This window comes from Daphnia pulicaria, chromosome 11 (genome assembly GCF_021234035.1).
Source record: "Daphnia pulicaria isolate SC F1-1A chromosome 11, SC_F0-13Bv2, whole genome shotgun sequence".
NCBI lineage: Eukaryota > Metazoa > Arthropoda > Branchiopoda > Diplostraca > Daphniidae > Daphnia > Daphnia pulicaria.
This window is the reverse complement of record NC_060923.1, coordinates 2,987,875-3,010,858: the sequence shown is the minus strand read 5'-3', so window position 1 is coordinate 3,010,858 and position 22,984 is coordinate 2,987,875. Positions and strand designations below refer to the sequence as shown.

The following is a 22,984-nucleotide window of genomic DNA, read 5'->3' as shown; positions in this document are numbered from 1 at the left end:
AAGCAGGTTCGGCGACGCCATCCCCATTGCTACTAACCTACATTTTTAAACAATAAATCAAATTTTTTCGTATGTGGCAAGGACAATCACGAACACAATTGTTGACACTTCCATTCAGACATAACTAAACGGTTAGGATGTCACAGTTGGGCAATTCCGGCAGCAGAGCCCTTAAAAACATAAATCAATTTACATTCTAACCAACATCCAGTCAAGGTAAAGCCCAAAATCAACTGTGAGAACACAATCAACTTTAAGAAGTAAACTTTAAACTAATCACAATTAGATCGCAAAAAAAAAAACTTTAAAAATTCGATTTGAGGAGACACCAGCAGAGCTATAGACTCCTGGTCGCTTCACGGCTGTGTTGGCTTCCCCATCCCGGTTTCAGGGTAAACGTAATCCGATTTGGAAACTGGAATGAGCGCCTCTAGTGTGTGTGTCAGCTACTACGCTCAGCTACTTTTGAGAGCCTAGATGGCTCTGTTTCCAGTTTCCACTTCACAACTTCTGACAGGCTCCGCCCTAAAATGTCTGAAAATCGGCTTACGTTTACCCTGAAACCGGGATGGTTGCCAAAAATCATTATTTGTTTAAATCAAGAGAAATAATGAATATTGCTGTGTTTGTATTTCAGCTTTTTATAACATAGACAAACTAGTTTCTGGAGCTGTCAATCGTATCCTTAAACCAACAAAATTTGCCTTTTTAAATTATATCATAGAGTCGGGTGGTTGAGTCAGCGTTGAGTAGGTTAAGTCACCGTCGACTGCCATAGAACAACTTTTTAGTTGGTGCTTGTGTTCGACTCTCCTTAGAAACATAACTGTTTACTCGTTGATACTCGTTGAAGGTGATGTTAAAAGATGTGTGAAGGCCCTTTCGGCTATTGTTGATAAAAAATGCATTAAAAACCGGTATTTGTCTTAATTATCGTAAGGTTTCCAATTACGCGTAGGCTACACGAAAGTAATTGAAATTCTTTGACCGGCTAAAAGTCAAATGAAATTTCTTCTACATCTGGCGGTCATTTTAACTTTTTTCTTATTATTCTCCGTCAATTTATCGTGCAACATTTTTATCAATATTTTATTATTTTAGTGTGAGGTTAATCTTCGTTTATTACCTTAGACGACACGAGACGACACTTATCCAAGTGATAGGGGCTACAATCCAGTAGGAAATAATTGAAATGTGTATTATTACATGTGTTCGAAAATGATAGAATTTCATAACAATTAATCAGGTTTACTTTTAATAAATTGAAATAATTAACGAGAAAGGATCGCAGAAAATCCGAACATTCTATTCTAAACAAATGTGTCAGCAAACAGACTGTAATTTTAAGAACACCTTCACGGTTTTTGGGAGATATACTGCAGGGCGGATGGATCCAGATGCTGTCCCAAACACGACGATTCCCGAATTATGTTAAGTGGATCGTTCTGTAATGAAGACAGCAAAAAACCAACACACACAATGATGTCACAAATGAATTTCTCCAGAGTACATACATTCCTAATTACAAGATACAGTAATAGCACCTTTTGAAAATATGTGCAGCTGAAACAACACACATCTTTAAAATTCTACAATGAATCTTAATCATGCTTTTCAAATTTGAACCACACAATCATCTCCCAATCAGCAGATTATACAAGGTCTTTAACGTTGCACGCGATCTTTCAATCCTGTTGTCACGAAGCCCTTCAATCGACTCATAAAACGTCGATTGTATAATACGAAACAAGTTGAACGAAGACATACATTATCAAATGAAGCATTTGCTAATATAAAGCCCAAGGTAAGGTTGCATCACGGGTAGTAGCGAGGATCGGTTAAACAATGTCAAGCCTTTTCAAACAACTAATAAACATCATTCACGTGAATATCAGTTTTTTCAAAAAGACTTGCAACACGGCAATAAGCATGCTAACGACGAATAGGCTACACAGCAGTCAACCATTCACCTGAATCGAAAGAAGCAAAATTTATAAGGCAGACCATATCATTAAATGCTAACAAACGAACCAGACGAGTGCAAGGAATATACAATGATTAAACGTCAAAAACAATATCACAAAAATTAAGGACTAGAACACAGACCTTCGCTTGAATCAATATGGAAGGTTTACCCACTTAAAATTGTTTTTGGCAACTGTTTTCTTAACAAAACCGACTCATAATTAAGAGGTTCGTCGTGTCTCGTGGATTAAGAAAATCTGACAGTCCATGAAATTTCAATAAACAAAAAGGACAAAATCCAGACGGAAATTAACGACGAACGATGATGTCCTTGACGATCGGCCACTAAATTTACACACAATGTCACAGGTAGATATCACGTGCGACACTGAAATGACAAAGGAAAGGGAAGCTCGAATGTTACTACATCAGGAATTTGCTCACCCTTACCTAACCCTGGCCTAGGGCAAACACATGGCTCGATCGTGAAAACACGCCACTTCCTAAATATCTGTTGAATTTTTCAACCAAATAACTGAACTGGAATTTTAGAATCAACTTAAACATACAAAAACCTTCATAACAAAAACCTTGAAATCCCATGGCCGTTTGCAGAATTTTTTCGAAATTTTCTTGAGGAACGGACGGTCAAATGAATCAAATTCCAGTATATTCACTCAAAGTTTACGTTACCCAGTGAGTAGTATGTTTGGGAATTAGAATTGAGAAGATTTATTTAATGGTATTGGCATACTATTTAAAAAAAAATTTATTGATTAAATTTCATTGTTGTGAAATGAGTTAACCTTAACCTAATTAAGTTTAACTATCTTTTAATAACCTGCTATAAGCGCGGTCGTTCACCCACATATTGACGTTCACTCTCGCTAGAGGCGCTACTAGTCAATCACACATGAAAATAAAATAAATCCGAGCAATTTTAACCCACAAAAATCGCATCAATTATCTCAGAATATTCGCAAAAAGAAAATTGAAATCTGAGCTGAAATTCAATATTTTATCGACAATTTTCTTCATGACGTAATTTCTAAATGTTTTGGCAACTCTAAAAAAGAAAACACGTCACTTTTACAGAAATTAATAGGAACACAAATTTGTCTTTCTTTATTTATAAGTTTTGAAACTCGAACTCTCGAAGCGACGTGAAAGAGAATAATAATAACAAAACATTTTCAGTCGAGTCATTAATTAGCTGGTCTGGTTTAAACGGTGAAAGGAATCGTGACCCGGAAAAATTATTTTTCTTTTCCTCTTTCACGAATATAAAATGGGCAAATGGCAAATCATTTAAAAAAAATGAATTTTACTCTAATTTTCTAGATGAAATGCAGACTTGATTTTTCTCTTTGCATATCATTTCCATCAATCTTCACACATCTCCGTTTTATGTGTCTGGAATAGATAAGTGAAATATAAAAACGATAATTTTGCAGTCACCATGTAGAGATCGACGTGGATAAATGGCTAGAGGAGTTCAAAAGAGAAATCTGCTTTTCTTCGAAATTCTATTGCATTTGCCTAAATTCTGTGACTAGACTCACTAAAATATAAGAGGAACCACGCGAATCACGTGAGAGTCTCCTCGTGAGTGAAAGCGCGACCCTATTCATTTAGAGGCACCTATTTAAAAATAAATCAAATCAAAATAAATGAATCAGAAAAGATGAATGGTGCAACATGGGACAATAAATGTATTGAGAGATTTAAAAAAAAGGAAACAAAAACAGAAAAAAAATTCAATTATGATGGGAGGGGGATGATTACACACACACACACACACATAATAAAGAAATTTCAAGGAATTTTACACGTATATCCATTATTATTATTAGTTTAATTATTATTATCTTTTGTTGGTAAATTTTGAACTTAATGCATGGATTAAATTAAGAGAGGCAGAGATTTTTTAAAAAAAGGTGAACATTAACCTCCAACAAAAGGTTTTCACAATTTTTTGTTTTGTTTTGAGATGAGTACTGTGACGAGACGACTTTATTATTTTCTCCATTTGAAAAAAAAAAAAAAACACGCAATGAAAAATATATTAAATTAAATTGATTTGTTCCCCCCATCCTTGATCTATCTCCCTCCCATATTGATATACACACACAAACTCACATACACAGACAAGGCTCACAGCCCGAAACAGACAATTTACTTCCATCATACACGACGACATCACGACATTTTATTTTATTTTTTTTTAAAGTTTTATCTCTTGTTATTATTAATTCCCAATCACAACAATGGATGTTTTGTTTTTGTGTGTGTGTGTTGTTTTGCATCAATAATCGCCGAAAATTCTTCTCTTTTTAAATTCCAGTCTCTCTCTTTTTTTCTTTTTTGTAATTTGATCAAATGAATTTTCAACGCAAACTGATGATAATAAACAAAATAAACAAAATTCAATGTACATCATCGAGCTATTGCTGCGGGGTGAAAAGATGTTGATCGAATGAAAAAGGTGAGAGAGAAAGGGGAAAAGCCACAAAAAGATGAAAGTTTGAACGGAGGAATTTTCTCTTATTTTTTTTTTGTCTCTTTTGTTGGTTTTTCCAAGTGGTAAATAGTCGAATAAAAGTTAATTTTTCCTTTGCAGAATTATATAAACAAGTGTGGAGGAAGAGAAAGGAAGTGTGTGAACGACAAGAGGAGGGATTATATAGTCTTCTTTCTAAAATGGCCTAATAAGAAATCGAATACAGTTTTGATAATGTACTTGATGCTATTAACTCAATTTTAGTTTCCCATCTCTCTTCCTTCTTTATCCGCCTGGGTCTCGAGCGCATTGACAACAAAACAAAAATAAGAGGGGGGGGGGAATTATTATTTTTTTAATTAACGATCATTTCTCCAAATACGCACTCTGTACACATTCAACAAGGTTAGGACCTTGATTACGGATTTTTTTTGAAGGATTTTTGCTCCCGATACTGCGGGATTTTTCAAATATTCGTTTTTTTCTCTACTTCTAATTTTGTCTTTTTTTTCTCTGCATGAATATTAGCGGCTCAACTTATTCACTGGCTTTGTCCATTGGTTACGTTTTCCCTCTCGTGAATTTCAATTGCTTGAAAAATTAGGGGAGAGAGAGAGAGAAAAATTAAAACAGATTAATTCATTTAAAGATCTGGAACATTTTTCTTTTGTCGACGAGGGGTATTAACAGGACACACCTCTCTCTAACTTGGAAGAATTTCTCTCAACAATACATCTAATTTCATCGTCTTTTTGTTTTACTTAAGTTCCCAGTACCTTTGTAAAGAAAATAATATTAATTTTTTTCAGGGGTTTCTGATCGAATTGGGGAAAAAAAATAATAATTAAAAAAATATTGTCTGCTCACCAGGTTCGCACATCACGGGTTTGCATCAACCTCATTAAATTTTGTTGATTTAGAAAAAAAAAAATTATTGAATAATTATGTAGTCCCAAATGACCCACCCCAACAATTGGAAAAAGATGGACGTTTCGGGGAAGGGGGATATGGAGGACGGGGAAAGGAAACCACACAATTCCCAACAAAAGAAAAGGGGGTAAATAGAAACGAAAATTGTTGACAAACTTTAGGTGGGATTTTTGCTTTGAAATATAATGTTAATTACAAAAAAACGTGGGAGGGGGAGCGACTTGTGTGTTGGTACTGACTTGTACTTGGTAACGATACTAGAAAATACCTTAAAAAATATATAAACAATCTAATTTGTAAAATGCTGTGGCTGCCCTGAACAATTTAATTTCATACGAAAAAAATTATTATTTTTCTTTAAAGGGGGAAAAAATTAATAATAATAAAAAAAATACTGTTCAGGATTATTATACAGCGAGATCGCTACAACTCGTGCTCGATTTTTAAGGTTTCGCAGTCCTCCCCCACGCACAAAAAAAATAATAATAAAAATAAAATTTACGTGCATTTTCCGGTTCGAGGAAAATATTTCTTAATTTCACCCTTTCTCTTTTTTTTTTCGTTTCCTATTTTTAATTCACGCAATCAAATGACAGACCTGCTTTTAATTTTTTGATGGCGTGGTTGCCCTAAAAAAAAGCCCACTCACCCAAAATATTAAAAAAAAGAACCAACCCCCCAAACAAACCAAAGTCCACAAAAACAAGCATTTCCGTCTTGTCAATAGGACATCATCCATTTCCTGTCTTTCACCAGTCAGCCCAAAAGAATCTCAAGAAAAAAAAAATATATGATAAGGGAAAAAATAGTTTTCAAAATAAAAATTTCAAAAAAGTGAAAAAATCGACACGGCCGTTTTGTGTTGGGTTTTTTAACCTGTCGGATTTTTCGGTGTTTTTTTTTTTCTTCCTGCGTATAGAGGCCAACAACAAAACTCGATCCTAAACCTGATTTTTTTTCTTCTTCTCTCTCCTAATTTGATATAAAAGAAATGGCAGTTATTTCAGTGCTGGAGGTGGTGGACGTTAGCTATATGTGGCTTACAAGAGAGAGAGAGAGAGAAAAGAAGGAGATGAAAATATATGTTTTGCTGTTTTCTTAGTTACGCTTTTGTTATTTTTATGGGTTCCTCGCCATTCAAACGCTGTCGGTGATGGAGAGATGGGGAAAGTGGCCGATACTGGCCACGTTTCCCAGTCCGATGCCCGAATCGCTAGAAGCCGATTGAACGCTCAATTGATCGTCCAGATCACTGCCGTGACTGCCATAACCAATCACGTCAACTTCATCTATAAAAGACATACAAAAAAATCTATTTTTAGAACACCAAAATTCCGTTTAAAAAATATTAACATTTCTTTTAAAAAATTGAAATAAAACAAAAAAACAATTAAACTTGTTTGGTAATCACCGTAGTAGGCAGCAATACCGGTTTCGGAGGAGACGGATGAGGTCAGTGACGAAGCCGATGAAATGGTGGTCGAAATGGAGCACTCGGATAGCGAATTGCCCCTCCGTTTATTCATGTTATTGCCAGCCGAATTTGCAGGGCTGGAAGAAGACAACTGTTCAAATTGCTGCGACAGCTGCTCCATCTTCCGCCGCAGGAAACGTTGCTCCCGATTCAGCTGCTCCTTGTGCTGCAGGTGACGTCGGTCTCGCTCTTCCAGCGTCTACAACAACCCAAAAATGGCACAAATCAAATTAAATATTCTGGCAAATTACTTATTCATTCATTCTGTCCAGCGCAAAAGTGTTTCTTCTAGGAAACGGAAGACAGATGGAGTTGGTGGCGAGTATACACAAAGAGGGGAGAGACAAGTTTGAGTGGAATTTTTCCCCATCGGCAGAGCGGACAAAGTCGCTGTTATTATTGATTTCCATGCCCGCCATGACAGATTTCCCCAAAAGGGACCCTGAGGGGCTAAAAAGCACGGGGAAACTTTACCCATGCAAAGAGTGTGCATGGGGGGAGTGATGAGAAATGAGGGTGTTGTGTGACCACCCATCGATCACGAGTATATTTACAAACGCTTTCAAAAAACCCGAGTGCGTTGTAACATCATTTCTGTCGGCCTAGTTTGCGGGAAAAACGTGAAAATCATCGGATAAACTATTAAAAAAGAAATACCTTGATGAAATGTTTGGCGCGTGTCAACAGTCCCAACGTGGTATGGCGGGCCGATTCGGGTCCTAATGGGACCAAATCTTTCAGTTTCTCCAAACAAGTTCTCAGCTGAGCTCGCCTGCATTAAACAGAAAACAACAAAAATGGTTAACACTTGTCGATCGATTGTTACGCATTACAGACACACACATGTAGGACAGAAAGTGCGGGTTGCTTGTTCGCATTGGAAAGGCGCTATAATATCGCACATGGTAAGATTGTGTGTGTGTGTGCGGCCTTTCCAAAGCGGACCAGGAGTTTACAAACGAGTGGTCCAGCGAAAGAATTTGGTCAAGGCAAAATGTAAGCCTATCCTAATACTAGTAGGACGAGTGACGTGTGCGGATTGAGCAGTGGCGTGGCAACGGGACTCCACCCACTATTTTTGGCTCGAGATATTCGGGACAAAAAAAGGTGGGGGGGGGGCCTTCACACACACATCACGAACGAAACGGGAATTCTAAAAACCACCACCACTATGAGCTGCTGCCTATAGGACAGAAATATGAAAAGAACATGTGGATATTATATTCTGCGGGACACGCGTCGTGTTTTTCTTTAGCCAATAACAAACAAAACAGTAGAAATCAGGTCAAGAGTGGTGGCGTTGCCAAGGCAACTCGGTTTCTTCTTTCATGAAAAAAAGAAGAATCTTTTTAAATAGGGGATTTTCATAAAAGATGAACGTAACCATTTTTACTACGATGTTGTTGTACAACAAAAAAGCGCATCTGGCAAAAGCCCTCACGGTCGGTTGATTCTAAACAAAATTCCTGGGCCAGCACCCAACAGCTCCAAGGAAGAAAAAGGGGACGACTTTTTGGCTGTTGCTGCCCAGAGGATTGGTGGCTATTACTCTTGTTGACTTTTTAACACACGGAGGGGACCCTAAAGGCAACAACAAGCGCAACACACACATAAAAGGGCCAACATCCTTCTCCTGTTGTTGTTGTGGGTAGTATAGGCCGATGGAAGTGCGCACGTCCTTGACTCTCTTTTCTATTGTGGTTGGACTTTTTTTCTTTTAAAACAATTTTTTTACTAGTTTCAAAAAACATTTTCTAAAATAAATTTTTATTTGTGAGACAATGTCTTATCGTTTTTTTCCGGCCTGGCATTGGCTAAAGCGACCACTACATTGTTGTTTTAATTTGTATTTCTATCTCGGTTAAATGAACTTTAATCGTTTTCGAATTTTCCAGCTGTTTTTACAATCTCGAATAGACGCAGACGGGCAAAGAACGAAAAAACGACCCCACAACAATACTGGAACCCATCTAACGATAACCAAATAAACTAATCACTTTAGGCTTGAATAATCCCCACGAAATATGTGTGTGTGTGAAACGTGTTAATAAACCGACCTTGAAGAAAAATATAAAATACTTTCGACTATATGGTGGGTGTAATGGCCTCTGTTAAAATGACGATGACCTGAAAAATAAAACATTTCTTCTTTCTACGAGTGTATAAACAAAGTTGCGCAGCAGACGGGAAACGACGTCACTGATAAAGATCCTTAAGGGTTTTTTCTTCGTCATCCCCATATATGGAAATAAATACTGAGCCGGTTATCTGACACTGATGATTCAACCGGAATATGGAGGCTAAATTATTATTATTTTATCATTCGACTGACGTTTCTTCTAACACACACACACGGGGGGATAGAGAACAAAGCGTGTGACACACGGGTCACGCAACACGCGTAATAAGGTAAAAGAGCATTCGCATACACACGTGACTGATATGAATAATAATGTCGGGAAAAAAAAATAATGTGAGTGGGCAACGACCCAAAAAGAAACAAAACAAAAATAATGGCCGGGATAAATCTAAAAAAAAGAAGAAGAAGTACAAGGGAAAGAGAGAAAGGTTTCCCGCTCTACGTCACCGATTGGCTGACGTCACAAAGTCACGTGATTCGAAAAGAAGAAGAGGGGGTGGGCTTGTTGCTGCCGCCCTTTTTCTTTTCTTTCTTTCTTCTACTACCACCTAAAAACTCACCTGTTCTTCTCCAACTCGTTGTGTGTCGACCTGTTGTTTGCAGCCCCACGGAATTTGAAATTGAGAAAAAGAAAATTTTATAAAAACCGGTTGTGTTACAATCAAAATAATAAAATAACTGACCGGCTTCCTTGATTTTTCTTGATTTTGATGGGTCGAGTCGTAGAAGAAGTCGTCGCGGAAGACGAAGAAGAACCGGACGGTGTCGGGCTACTCCCGTAATCTTCAATGGGCATGGGCAACGACGAAGCGTAGCCATGCTCAGCTTCTGTTAAAATACAACAACTCTTTTTTTAAAAAGTATCGGACGAAAGTTTTTGTCTTAATATAAACACAAAGAGCAAGTCGAAAAGGGACGCGTCAACAAAAGAAGAACAACCGAGCGCGTGATTATTTTTAGAGCTTAAAATATGTAAGGCACACAGACGCCATCTGTCCGCCATTTTTTCTCCCTTCAAAAAAATAGAGACGAAAAATCACAACAAGTAGAGAAAGAAAGAAACACAACAATGGCCGACGACCGTATACACACACGGTGAAAGAAATTATGGATTTACTAACAACAAATTTTCGAATCCTCCCTCTCAAAGAGCGTCACCACCCACCACCTCCTCCCGCACGTACACACAAGGTGGCCACGACGCAACTTTCCACACACACAACAACCCGACACAAAGTCTTTCTCTCTCTCTCTCTCTCGAGTTCACTGCCCAACAACAACCCAGCAACAACTCTCGCCATTTTAACACACACAAACGTTTGCACCGAGATTTTTCAATTTTTACCTCTTTCCCTTCGTTCCAGGTACTCGGCAGCTTGAAGTAGCGCGTCGATGCTCATGACGGGCTAAACTCCACACACAATAAAAACACACAACAACTTTCCTGTTCTTATTTAGCACAAAGGAAACCTTCTCAAATCGATAGTACAGCAGCTAAATCAAGCATACATGTATAAAGCTCTCGATTTCTTTTTCGGTTTTCTCGCCCCACTTTGTAGTTGTTTTATCTTTCCTTCAATATGGCTGGTTTTTGTGGACAGGATGTGAGAGACGAGCCAAGTCGGGAGCTGCTGGGAGGACCGATTCAGCAGGATTTTTCACACACACACATACATACATACACACACACACTCACACACACACACGTAGGCACGTGCAGAGTTCCCAAAAGAAAAAAGTTTCGAATTTCAACCAACAAAAATCAGAGGAAGTCCCCGTTGGTTTTCTAATTTCGTTTCGAATAAATGGGACAGGAAAATTTTTTTGTTTGGGTTGAAAAATGAGAAGAATTAAAAAATGTTTTTAAATATAATAACGAGGAGAGCTCCTTCCTCTAGAACGAACCAGCTCCGACTGTTGACGTTCCGCTCGGATACAAGACACAAACGCACCCCTCCCTTTCTCTAACCAACGGGATCTCCCCCCTTCTCCTCTGTGTGTCGTCTAGCGAAGCCAGCGCCATCTTTCTATCGATTTCTCAAGGCCTTTGTTGTGTGTAGTTACTACGCTGGTAGGGACTGCCGGATCGACCGACGATTCTTTGGCAATTCAATTAGGCTAATCGCGTACTTTTTTTTCCATTTCCGTTTCATTGAGCAACATCGATATCGACGTATACTTTGCAAAATACGTCAAGTAGATTTCTACACCAGAAAAAGATTCCTGACTAATTTCACGGCCATCTAGCAACCGGCTACCCAACCGAGCAAAAAAAAGAGAAAAGGATTAACAATTCGTTACTCCCCCGAAAAATTGGCGACACGTTTCTAAAATAGAAAGCCATATAGAAACTCGGCTTGTCAAAAAATAAATGGCACGGAAAGTTTTCGGACCATGGCAACAATTTTGCAACATGAAGAAATTGCGTTGTTATTATTTTCCCGGAGATCAGGGAATGGGGTGTTGGAAGGGAAGGCCACGACCGATAGAGGCGCTGATGGCGTTTCAGGTGACGTGTCCGTGCCAACCAATGGCAGAGCTCAGTTTCCTCCTGTGTGTTGAAAAATTATTGAAAAAGGAAAAAATCCGTTGTTCGTGAGCCCTTCTTTCCTGGTTTGTATTTCCATCAGCGAACGATAGAGAGTTTTTCTTCTTGTTTCGTTCGGGAAAAAGAAGCACGTGAAAAGTCAGGTCCGCCCTCGGGCGCAAAGAAGAGCCTCCCAACACAAAGGACCACGCGCGCAGAGCGCGAGAGAGAGTTTCTTGATCCCTCCAAAAAACCCGCCACCTATATAACATTTCATTGCATTTCGAGAATTCGAGAAAGTGAACTTTGTTGTTAATGAGTTGACACATGAAAACGACTCAACCCTTGAGAAATGATTCCAAACAAAATCGTAGAAAAACACACAAACACACAACTCGCGGCGTATAGTAAAAAGAAATTCGACCCAAAACGGTTCGAGTGGATCACGACCCAGAAACGCGATCTCCCCCACCCTCTATTAGACGGTGGTGGCAGATGGTTGAGGAGGCGCACCCTTCCCAATGTGCGCACACATTGTCCGATATATAAGGCCATCTCACACACATTGTCCTTCCGCATCTTGTTTGATTGAATTCATTTACAGGCCAACGCGTTTTCTCACTTCCCATCAGAATTTGCCTATCAAAATATTTGAAAGGAAATCCGGTCATGTGGGACAACCGAATATTTTTTAAGCCTATAGGCCCATTCAGAGGGTCGAGAGAGATATGTATGTGAGTGTTGCGTCACGACCTAAACCCTCCCTCCATAACACACGTAACTTGCCCAACATAACCAGTTTTTTGGGGTAGGTTTACACACATTTGGGGGGTGTGTATATGACGCTCTGGAAGCCCGCCATCCGGAACAAAGAGGGTCCTCCTATCTTCCCTTAACCGAGTACTACATGGGATGGAGAGCAGCAGCATCGTTATTGTTACGGTCGAGCTGTGTGTGTGCTGCTGCTGGAGATGGAAAGAAACTATTGATCGAATCGATTCTATGCCGTAAGACCTTACGCGGTTACAAGACGTTGGCTGACGCTTTTTTAAAGCTAGACGCATTTTTGAACAATCGACGGATAGCAACACATCCCTCCCTGCTACTTTCCATCAGTTTAAACCATAATACACCACAACTACTGCGGATGTTATTCCAAAGAGGAGCAAAAAAAAACCACCCTCAGGAAAAACAAAATAATCGATAAGATTCCCCACAGCAAAGAGGCGGAATCATTCCAACAAAACGTCTCCAGAGTACACTAAAACCTCTACAGGGGCGGTATTTCTCTTCAAAATACATTGTAAGAAGAGAGATATCGAAAGAATTCTGGGAGATCCTAGGGAAAAGGGCGGATATTTTTTCTCCCCCATACAACAAAATTGGATTGAGGGCTGTTAATTGCCTCAGCGCGGTAGATTTTCGTTATCGTGAATAATAGTTATCTTGATGGCATCATTAAAAAAAGAAACGAGAATTTTTTCGGCTTGTTATTTACAGCAAACATGGCCGACCTAACGGACGCTGCAACACGATCGATAAGAGCAGCGACGTTCCATTACGACCTCAACTTCTTCTTTCCTCCAAACAGGAAAATACAAAAGAAACAAGTATAAAATGTTTCTTGTTTGCTGGAAAAAAAAAAGAATCGAACGTTTCTGTGTGCAGAGTACCTCAGTCTGCCGGTTGGTCGATCACGAACTCAATTTATCCTTTTCATCCAATAATATCGCGTCTCTGGCAGCCCGCGCAAAAGTTTCGGTATTGATCAAATGATGACGATCTCAGAGCGCAAGGGCAGTAGTTTTCATCACCTACAGACGTGCCTTTACACACACACACAGCTGGTTGTTGTAGACACACACATAGTTGCTACTGTATATCGGCTCCACCATCCGCAGTACATCTACCACATCTGTCATGGCGGAGTCGTCGGAAAAGCACCTGCAGCAAGAAACTATGGCTGAAGATTCTAATTCAGTTAACAACTCATCAAACTTACACCAAATGGAGGACGACAAGCAGCAGCAGCAGCCGGAATTTGTCAAGTTGTCAGTCAGTGGAACGAGCGAGGATCCCATGTTGGGGTTCCTTACCCTCTTGGCTAAGGTAGAGCGACCTTCTTGTGCCAATTGTGAATCCAAGGATTTGTCACCCATGTTCTTCTGCAACACCTGCAGTAAGTAGCAAATTTTATTTGTTAATATTTAAAATAGCAAATCAAACATTAGTGAATTTGAAAAATAGGCCAGGCTATTTGTGCCGTGTGTAAACAAAACACGCATAGCGCCAAAATGTTTTCACGACACGACGTCACCAGCGTTTCACCATATACCAAGGAACCACAACGCAAAGTATAACAAGAGTTGGAATCTAAATTAATTTTTAAGACGTTAAATACTTACGTCGTAATGTAATTTATAGTGTCCAGTTCATTTCGAGATGTGCATCATGTTTTCTCCCGCCAACGAGTCGTTGCTATGCATCAACTGCTTTCGTGATTTACCTCCCGACATTCGAGCCCAGTGTCTCGATTTAGACACGGCCTATCAACAGAAATGCGATCGACTTCAGCGTGGACTCAAAGCAGTGGGTGAACTTGAAGTCATCATCAAAGACGAGGTGTCGGCGTATCGTGCACTTTTAAAAGAATTGCACATTAATGCAATGAGGGAGGAGAGCACCATCCACGTCTTCAGCAAGATCCTGCAGGGGGTTGTCACACAAACAGAGGAGAAATTAATAGAAACAGTCAAAAGGTATATGTTCTGATTTATAATTATACAGCAAGAGATGAAAGCCTTTTCAGTTGACGATCAACACCATCATGACATTGCCCAACTATTGACTGATTGCATGTCGCAGTTGTTTTTTAAATATATATATTCAAGAGCATGCTATCTCAAGAAGAAGATAATTATTAGAATAAGCTGATATCAAAAGTTTAGTAAGAGAAACGTATACTTTAGTATTTCGTTTTCCCGGAATAGGTAGATATCACCAGTTGTATTGTGAAAATTCTGACCTTCTCAACTAGATCTAGACTCGTTGTTAGTCTGGTCACTATATGCTGTGGGAATCAATATTTCATTTTTCGCTTACAAAACACGAAAGGAAAATTCAGAGCACGTTTTCGTTTACAGAGCAAAATTGGAAATGTGTTTACGTCGTCTGCTTTTATCAACAGCTGATTTTTGTTTACAAACTTTTTTTAAAAAGAAAATCTGATTCAGCTCTTTTTCTTTTTTAAAAACCGACAGTGAATTGCAAACTAAGGAAATGGTTTTTGAAGAGAAGCTAAAAACACTAGAATCGCTTCAAAGTAACGTTCAAGCGTACTTGACTTTGAGCACAGCATTTATCAGTTCTGCGTCCAAATTCGAGCTACTGAAACTTGCCAACGGATTGGTGGAGCGCCTTTCTGACATTGGGAACGTTGTTCAACCAGCCAAGTATCAATTATAAATTGTAGACACATGCTCTCAAACTAATTGGCTCCCATTTTTTAGAATATCTCCAGAAAATAGTCTAATTTCATCAAACTTTAAGGCTGAATTCAGCCAGAGCCTCAAAGAATTATTACACCAAGAACTTTGGATGCACAATCATTTGATCAGTCTCAATGATCATCCATCTGTGCCTAAAAACACTGGTATTTTTCTATTCAATGTTTGCTTTGTGAAAACTGATAATGGTTACCAGTCCTCAATAATTAGGGGAAGATGTGAGCAAACCTCAACAGAGTTGCTGCACCACCAACTCCAATCTTGTGATGCAGGAATCTGAAATCAAAGTTCCTCTGCCATTTCTAGGACGCAGCCAGTCACTGCTGAATATTCCACTAGATCTCAACAAACAATTAATAACTACCGTAGAGCCAAAAGTAGCGGCAGTAGTCCAGCAGCAACAAGCAGCAGCAGTTCCGTCCATTCAACCGCCCATGTTGACAGCTCCTCAGCCGGCCCGGAGGACGACGGGGGCAACTACTAAGCGAAGTGTCAACAAAACCGATGCAAAGTATCAATCATTGCCACACAGCGTGAAAGAAGGGCAACACAAAGCCCAGCACCGACGAGAGGGGTCTTCTACCATGCCACATCCTGTGAGATCGAAGAGTGTCGAAGCCAAATCGGCCCAACATCAACAACAGCAGCAGCAATACGATATTAGTCAGTTGGAATTGTTCGCCGCCATCCATCAATCACGTCAAGCTGTCAGCAGCCGGAGCAATAGTAAAAATCTGACGGTAACTTCAGCACTTGTCGGAGTACGGCAGTCGGATAGGAATGGCACGTCTCGGGGGTCGTCGTCGGAACAGAAAAATGGAAAAATGTCTGGTGTTGCCGCTGATCCTGTAGAGAAAAGCGTTTCATCAACTGCCAAAAATCCTTCCGGCCATGTATGCGTGGTCCAGGCTTTAGTTCATCAAGACGGTGACGTCGTAAGGAATTCGGCTGCTGCCACTCATGCGGAAGCTAGCGCAAGAATACAGCGGAGTCAAAGGACATGGGAGCCAGTGTACGAGCCCCTAGCAGGCCCCCATGTAGGGCGACCGACAAAAACTGAGGCGGAAACATCTGAAGCCAGCATAGAATTGACAGCGGATCAAGTGCGGCAGCTAATCCGGGCTATTTCGGCAGCCCAGTCGAATTCAGCCGGATCGATTGGTGGCTGTTGGTCAAGTGAAATGAACCGGCCACCAGTCAACAGTAGTCAAATCCCTGAAAGAGATGTTGCGGTGACCAGTAAGCAACCTCTTGCGCATCGTAACATCCACCGTAACGACAGCTTTGAAGGTCACGAAGAAGCTGTTCGAATGCTGGTTGGAGCCATACAAGAAATACAGCAGCTATGTACTGACAAAAAACATGATTCCAATTAGTTTATCGAGTTACAGAAATTATATCTCAAACGTTTGATTGTTTTCATTTTCATTCCCGAAAATTAAATTTGCAAGTCTGCCAGTTCAAGTTTATTCATGTTATTACTTGGTTTGTGATAATTGTCTGAAGTTGATTAACAAATCCATAGTTTGGAGGTTGTCTGAAATTTTTAAAACAGAATAAAATACTGTAATATGCATTGTAATGTCAGTTTTACCTAGGCATATTAACCTGAATTCTACTTTTGAACTCGTATTTTCCAAATTTCCCGGTTCGACGCCACCTGTTGGTAGATTTTTGAACGATGCTAATCAGGTAATTTCAAAAATTTGAATGGTATGCCGTGTAAAAAAAATAAATACAACAAAAGGAGAATGAAAAAATACACTTTGCAGTATCATAATTGTAAAAATATTTCTTTTTTCAATTAAGAAAGGGTATCGCTGAGTTGATCTAGAAAGTATTGCGAAAAGGTACTCGGGTATTGACAGTTCAATAGAAGTCAACTTTCTCTTCCTCCAAATAATATGATGTAAACAAAGCCCTTAGGGCTTATGCTCTAGGCCAGGGCGAAATGTATGTCAAGACCCGGATTTTTTCCTCTCCCGAGCACCTTGCCGAGGACCAACCTGAATAACGAAAAAAATACACTCTCCAGTTACCTTCTCAGGAGATTTCTCAGCTTAGCTCAGAGCTGAAGCCAACATATGGAGTACCGCTACTTGCTGACCGATTCATTACGAACTATCAACCAGTTTTCGTGCTGAACAAGAAACATCTAGGTTGATCGTGCCTGCCGACACAATTTTCTCGAGTAGACATAGACAGTTTTCCGCCCGAGTTAAACCAAGGGACTTTGACAGGGGAATGCTCGTCGATATTGTTCATTTTCTCAAGTTAAAACATTTGTTTGTGTAAATTATATTTATAATGACTGTGAAAACTAAATTTGCTAGCCAGATTGGCAAAAGAATGTGTGATCCACTCGTCATGTCCTTGATTTACGGTAAGCTCAGCACCATACTTAGGCTATTTGGTTAGCTAGATCAAGGTTATTTAATGTAATTTTCTTTTTCGTTTAGTTCTCTGTCTATCATTTTCTGTGATAAATGCTCAAGATAAGGAAATATATCAAGGAAAACCCCTGGGAAAACTAAACTCATATCACCACCAGGTAAATAATTTGTATAGCCCACCTTTCACTTTGATGCATAATGCAGTTTTGGATTCCGATGGTTGCTTCCACTGCTTTAGGTGGCTGGTGAAGTCTACGCTGTGGATGAATTCACCTTTCTTATTAAGAATTTTATCTACGATGGAAATGGGCCAGACACATTTTTCTGGGTTGGCTCGTCAACAAGACCTGGACCACAAGGATTCATCATTCCCAATGAAAAGGGAAGAACTAATGTGCTTCTACCTTATCTCAATAAGGATTTTACCCTCAAGTTGCCAGATGGCAAGAAGATCACAGACATCAAGTGGTTATCTATCTATGATTTAACTATTCAGGTATTATTGTTTCTTTCATGTTATTGTTATAACCTTATTAATGCTGGCCAAAAATGTAGGAAAATTTTGGGGATATTTCCATTGAGGAAGGTTTTGAACCTCCATCATCTCAACAACTTACAGAGTTGTCGCGACGAGCTCATAGGGTTTCTTCACTCTCTGTGGTTATTGTGGATGCAAAAACTATTTCTTTACCGGAATTCAACTATGATGGTCTAGGAGAAGGTGAATAGTTTTTAGAAATGATTTGATTCGTCGAAAACTAATAGACATGCTCTACTTATTTCGCATTAGATACGTACTTTTGGGTAGGAGTTGGTCCTCAGCCATCAGTCAAAGGCTTTAAAGTTCCAGATGAGAAGGGATAGTAAGTGCAAAGATAACCTTAATCTTTTGATCGAAAAAGTTTGACTTACATTCATTTCGTCGTCGTGCAGCATAACCCCATTGAGATCCTACAGGGACGAGGATGTCCTACTTCGCTTGCCGGGAGATCTTACCGTCTTTGACATTGATTGGTTTAGCGTCTTCAATGTCGCAACGGGGGAAAACTTTGGCTCAATCATCATTCCAGACAACCTCAACGTACCGCCGTCCCTTCTAAAAATCCTGGTAAGTAAATTTTTCATTAGCGTCATCCTGAAATAGTGTTTACGTCTTGCTCTTTTCCCAGCCACACACGAGTACTTTGCCCAACTGCGAACCTCTCCATAGGGACCTTCAAGTATCTTGGGAAATCTTCGGTCCTGCTATTACCATAGAAATAGCAGGGCGTGTTGGTAAATTATTTTTGCTTTTATTATTTACGGGTTTTCGTGAGTTTGATATTTGATCCGCTCACATCTTACAGCCGACGACGAGTATATTGCTTTTGGTTTGAGCGGTTCTTCGACCGAAGCTAGAATGGAAGGCGCTGATGTTGCTATTATTTACATGGACACCTATCAAGGCTACGCTACAGATTACAACATCACGGCAAAATCCTCGGTAATGTTTTAAATGATTCAACATTTTTCAATGCAATAAAACTAATTTTTTTTTTTAACTTTACATTAAAGTGCGTCAGTGTTTTAGGTGCTAATCGTGGAGTCTGCCGTGATGACCAACTGGGCGGTACCGATAATCACCAGTTCTATCTAGGATCACGTGTTGATGGGCTCACCACCATCACTTACCGAAGATCGCTAGTTCCATGTAAAATCTTTCTGTTGTAAATGTTAGTAGAACATATCGTTGACGGTAACATTTTTAAAAACAGCTGATTCAGAAGATCAGGTCGTTCCGACTGATCATCTGGCCAGTTTGATATGGGCTGTTGGCAAACTCGACAAATTCAAACGACCTACCTTTCACCGGCTCTGGTCTCGGCATCCTGTTTTGGTGGAGCTTGGCCGCTCTACAGCCCAGAAAAACTGTGTCCCCTTCTTGGATGTTAAAGACCCTAAACCGTAAAAATTCAATCAGATGTTAACCACTTTAATCTTTCACAGTCTGTAAAATTGGATCCATTTCAATTTAGGGCACCCTGGGGACCTTTTAGGGTACTCGAGCCCTCCTTAAGACTCATCCGTTTTATGGTTGGACCGTCTGGTGGACAAAGAGGCTACGAAGGAATAACTGGTATGTTTTAAACGAGTTTAAAAATATCTGGAAGCACTACGCTTAAACGTTTGTTTGTTTTTAACAATGTGCAGGTCAGCCCGGATCCGATCTAGCTTGGTACGTCAATGGCTTCATTGCGCCCGAGTTGTTTTTACGACGTGAGCTTGTTTACAACTTCCAAGTCGAAGGAGGTAACGATCCGCACAGCCCGACACATTATCATCCATTGATCATTACTGACGAGCCAATCGGTGGTTACGAGACCTTCAGTGAAGAACAACGTAAGGAGATCCGTGTTCTTGCTGGCGTAGAATTCACGCGCCGTGGGCAACCTCGTCCCATCGCAGGTATTTAAAAAATGAGTGATTATTAGAATTATGCCCTGGAAAAACCTATAATCAATTTGTGTAATTAGCGGGAAGACTTTGTTTGTGGCGCCAAACTATCCAGCGTGATCGACGTCTAGATAATGACGTCACGTCGTTCCAAAAGTTCCGTAACAATCTGCAGCTGCTGTGTGAAGAAAGTAAAAAATAGTTAACGGTAGTTTTCACTAAATGTTTTTTGGCTGACTTTTTCCTTGTGGTTTCAGAGGGACAAGCTGCCAATATGGAAATTCGGCCCGATAATTCTTGGCCTGATGTGGTTTATTACCATAGCTTCACTCACCCAGGCATGGGATGGAAGATCAATATTGTCGACCGATTCGGTGGTCTGACTAGTGCCAGCCATACCATCGTCTCAGGATTCGTCTTTCCGATTACCATTCTCCTCATTTCCGTCCACTATTGGTTTTAAAAACCAGTCTTCCATTTAGAAATCACTGTTAAACTCGAGAACGACGTCAAAGCGTCCCATGACATATTGCACTTATTGTGTAACGCACGTTGTTTTTACGTATACAAACTCGCCAATTTGATCAATTCGATTATGTTTGTAATTAACTTTTGAGGTTCAAAACATAATTAGAGAAAAGAAAATTTTACACAACCACAAGGGTTTCACAGCGGTCAGGTTAACAACAACTAACAACATAACACATTCATAAGATTAGGCTAACTAGCTTCAGGTTTGGAATGATTGCCTTGAGGACTTGAAAAACGAACACATCTAACATTGGTTATATTTAACTTAGTTTAAAAGAGGGAATAAATGATCACGGGGGAATGCATCTTTCAAGTTAGACTTGAATGATGGGCATCACGCTGCCAGTCAAAACTGGTAGGACGAACACAACTTAGTTTTTCTTTTCAATTAATGGGTAATTGATCAAATCGAATTTTTGACACCTGAACGAAGGAATGGCTTGAAATAAATTCGGGATTTCTTATAACACACACATCAAATATTCATTCAATAATAAAAATGGGTTAGGACTATTACAGTTAATGACAAGGAAATGATTCTACTAACGCTCCGTCATGACGGAACCGTGAGCGCAGTTTTTCTCTTTTAATACGCTATGCTCTGAGAAGATATGTGGCTTGGTTTTATAAGAGATAAAAAATAAATTCTGTCTCACCAAGTGTCATTCGCAACTGCCGAGTTCTCGTTCTGATCAACGTCTTCACCTCCACTATGTGTCAAAAGGTCATTATCTGGGTCCGAATAAGAGTGATTGGACGACATGGGAATTTGATCTTCGCCCTCTGCCGATCGCGATGAAGTATCCAACATGCCGTCTGTACCGTCATTCTTTCGGCGTTTACTGGCCGGCATTCGAGGTCGAACGGGTCCACTCATACCGATGAGATGACGATACGCAAGGTGTTTCCTGAGAGCATCGCGCGATTTAGATGTGTGCCCGCAAATCGAACACTGGTGTTTCAATCCATCATGAATGCTCATATGGACCTGCGTGAAATCATTTAAAAACTTAAACATTATCTCAGTTAAAGAACAGAAACCTTTACAAACCTTTAAATTGTAGGCATTGGATAAAACTTTGAAGCAAACAGGACAAGAAACCGGTAGCAAGGTTTTGCGAATAGCGGAACGCTGTCCATTACTAGCGCATTCTTTCATTCCGCCTCTGCCACAATTCCATGCTGCACTTAGTGCCCGAATAAGATCTCCGCGCTTCCGTCTTCGGTTCTTTATCTGTTTAGCAGTGTCGCTGGATTTACTTAAATCCTCATCTTTCAGTTCCTCATGTTGCCCCAACGAGGTTAGAAAGTACAGTTTCCCTTCGCTTCGTTCACTGCCGCTGTGGTTGGATTCGTTTCCACCTACTCCTTCATCTGATTCGTGGCAATCGCTTTCTACTTCGACTTCTTCAAGTAAATTTTCCGGAGAATCTGTATTATCAATTGTTTTGTTTTCAAATGCTCAATGAATCAAGAAAATTCTAAATAAAATTACCTTCATCAACTACTAAATTTTCTTCTCTGTCTTCAGAAACTTCTGTAATTTCTACAGCTTCTTCATCTTCACCATGGGAAAGAAAGTCATTCTTTTTCCAAAAGTGGTGGGTTTCCATTTTGATAGGCCTACTGTTGGCTCCCAATGAGCCACGATTTGCTGCATCATCACAACTGTTTTGTTGACACACTTCTTGAAGTAAACCTGATGCTTTTAGGGGGTTTATTTTAGCCAGACCCTTGACTTGTAGAGACTCTGCACAGTTCAGCAACCCGGAAAGTTCTAGCTGGGTAATGTTGATCTCGCCCTTGTACATGAAGCTAATTACAGCCAAGAGATCTTGGTAGCAGGCATAAGGAAGCACTATGATTGGGTGTTGAGCAGAAGTCACATTCTTTTAAAAGTAAAGAAGTTTAACAATTAAGTCACAAATTAAAATGAAAATAAGAAGACAAGCCTTACTTGAAGTACTTCTTTGAAGTAACCGCTACAAGAAGATAGAACCACTTTGTGAGCTTTAATGGTTCTTCCTTCTGCAAATAGTGTCACATCAGTCAAAGCCCCAGCATCCCACATGTCACAGACGGACAATAACAAGGTTGATTCATAGCTGCTCCATCGTAGGCGTAATTCTGCTGTGGACCCCATGACAATAAATGGTAGCAAACCACAAGCCAAGAGCACCTGCTAATAACAGAAACCACTGAATTGATTGGAAATCAAGACAACAGGTCTTAAATTTCCTACGCAACGCATTAAATTATGCAAAAAATGCAAAAATATGTCTACTGGAATTTTCAAACAAACAACAACACCATTCCAACTGCCCCACATATTAGATACAAACAATGGAAAATGCGATGAAGAAATGACTCGAATCGGTATACTCACGTAATGAAATCAGACACATATATTATTTGGAATGTAAAGACGGTCGCAAATCAGTAGAGGAATGACGAAAAAGGTATAAGGCTCATGGAACAATTCACTTGACGTCAGATAACGACCGCCATATTGGGGGATGGGAACCCCAATTCTTTCAAGTAACAACACGACCTGTTATCCCGTATGGATTCATACACACACGCTA

General features: G+C 39.8%; 5 protein-coding genes across 10 annotated transcripts; 3 read left to right on the top strand and 2 right to left on the bottom strand.

The window, feature by feature from the left end:
- Window positions 1-1,183: 1,183 nt before the first annotated feature.
- LOC124315558 (max dimerization protein 1-like) lies at window positions 1,184-13,297 on the bottom strand. 5 transcript variants are annotated; one of them, XR_006911506.1, is made up of 7 exons: window positions 10,355-12,917; window positions 9,693-9,837; window positions 9,570-9,599; window positions 7,527-7,641; window positions 6,807-7,068; window positions 6,084-6,684; window positions 1,184-1,445 (listed from the first exon to the last, which is right to left on the bottom strand). XR_006911506.1 is itself a non-coding variant. In XM_046781323.1 (6 exons), exons 2-6 carry the CDS (start codon window positions 9,803-9,805, stop codon window positions 6,533-6,535), a joined length of 672 nt encoding a protein of 223 aa, XP_046637279.1. In that variant the 5' UTR covers window positions 9,806-9,837; window positions 13,210-13,297; the 3' UTR covers window positions 3,658-6,532. The 5 variants fall into 5 exon arrangements, 3 of the variants coding, with proteins under 3 accessions (XP_046637279.1, XP_046637276.1, XP_046637278.1); XR_006911507.1 differs by lacking the exon at window positions 1,184-1,445 and having other exon boundaries at window positions 3,658-6,166; window positions 6,272-6,684; XM_046781323.1 differs by lacking the exons at window positions 1,184-1,445; window positions 10,355-12,917 and adding an exon at window positions 13,210-13,297 and having other exon boundaries at window positions 3,658-6,684.
- A 146-nt stretch (window positions 13,298-13,443) lies between these two features.
- LOC124316039 (RING finger protein 207-like) lies at window positions 13,444-14,199 on the top strand. The gene is made up of 4 exons (XM_046781777.1): window positions 13,444-13,715; window positions 13,784-13,890; window positions 13,961-14,109; window positions 14,187-14,199. The coding sequence occupies exons 1-4, from the start codon at window positions 13,457-13,459 to the stop codon at window positions 14,197-14,199; spliced, it is 528 nt and encodes a 175-aa protein (XP_046637733.1). The 5' UTR covers window positions 13,444-13,456.
- LOC124315257 lies at window positions 14,190-16,500 on the top strand. Its single transcript, XM_046780805.1, has 4 exons — window positions 14,190-14,295; window positions 14,797-14,988; window positions 15,046-15,188; window positions 15,253-16,500. The coding sequence occupies exons 1-4, from the start codon at window positions 14,204-14,206 to the stop codon at window positions 16,416-16,418; spliced, it is 1,593 nt and encodes a 530-aa protein (XP_046636761.1). The 5' UTR covers window positions 14,190-14,203; the 3' UTR covers window positions 16,419-16,500.
- Window positions 16,501-17,065: 565 nt separating this feature from the next.
- LOC124315175 (protein Skeletor, isoforms B/C-like) lies at window positions 17,066-20,456 on the top strand. Its single transcript, XM_046780657.1, has 14 exons — window positions 17,066-17,425; window positions 17,502-17,593; window positions 17,674-17,931; window positions 17,991-18,156; window positions 18,226-18,298; window positions 18,369-18,543; window positions 18,605-18,710; window positions 18,782-18,918; window positions 18,990-19,125; window positions 19,190-19,379; window positions 19,451-19,551; window positions 19,626-19,880; window positions 19,949-20,059; window positions 20,126-20,456. The coding sequence occupies exons 1-14, from the start codon at window positions 17,350-17,352 to the stop codon at window positions 20,329-20,331; spliced, it is 2,082 nt and encodes a 693-aa protein (XP_046636613.1). The 5' UTR covers window positions 17,066-17,349; the 3' UTR covers window positions 20,332-20,456.
- Window positions 20,448-22,957, bottom strand: LOC124315342 (transcription factor GAGA-like). 2 transcript variants are annotated; one of them, XM_046780970.1, is made up of 5 exons: window positions 22,786-22,957; window positions 22,357-22,581; window positions 21,895-22,288; window positions 21,451-21,830; window positions 20,448-21,387 (listed from the first exon to the last, which is right to left on the bottom strand). In XM_046780970.1, the coding sequence occupies exons 2-5, from the start codon at window positions 22,540-22,542 to the stop codon at window positions 21,052-21,054; spliced, it is 1,296 nt and encodes a 431-aa protein (XP_046636926.1). In that variant the 5' UTR covers window positions 22,543-22,581; window positions 22,786-22,957; the 3' UTR covers window positions 20,448-21,051. The 2 variants fall into 2 exon arrangements, with proteins under 2 accessions (XP_046636926.1, XP_046636925.1); XM_046780969.1 differs by having other exon boundaries at window positions 22,357-22,578.
- Window positions 22,958-22,984: the final 27 nt, after the last annotated feature.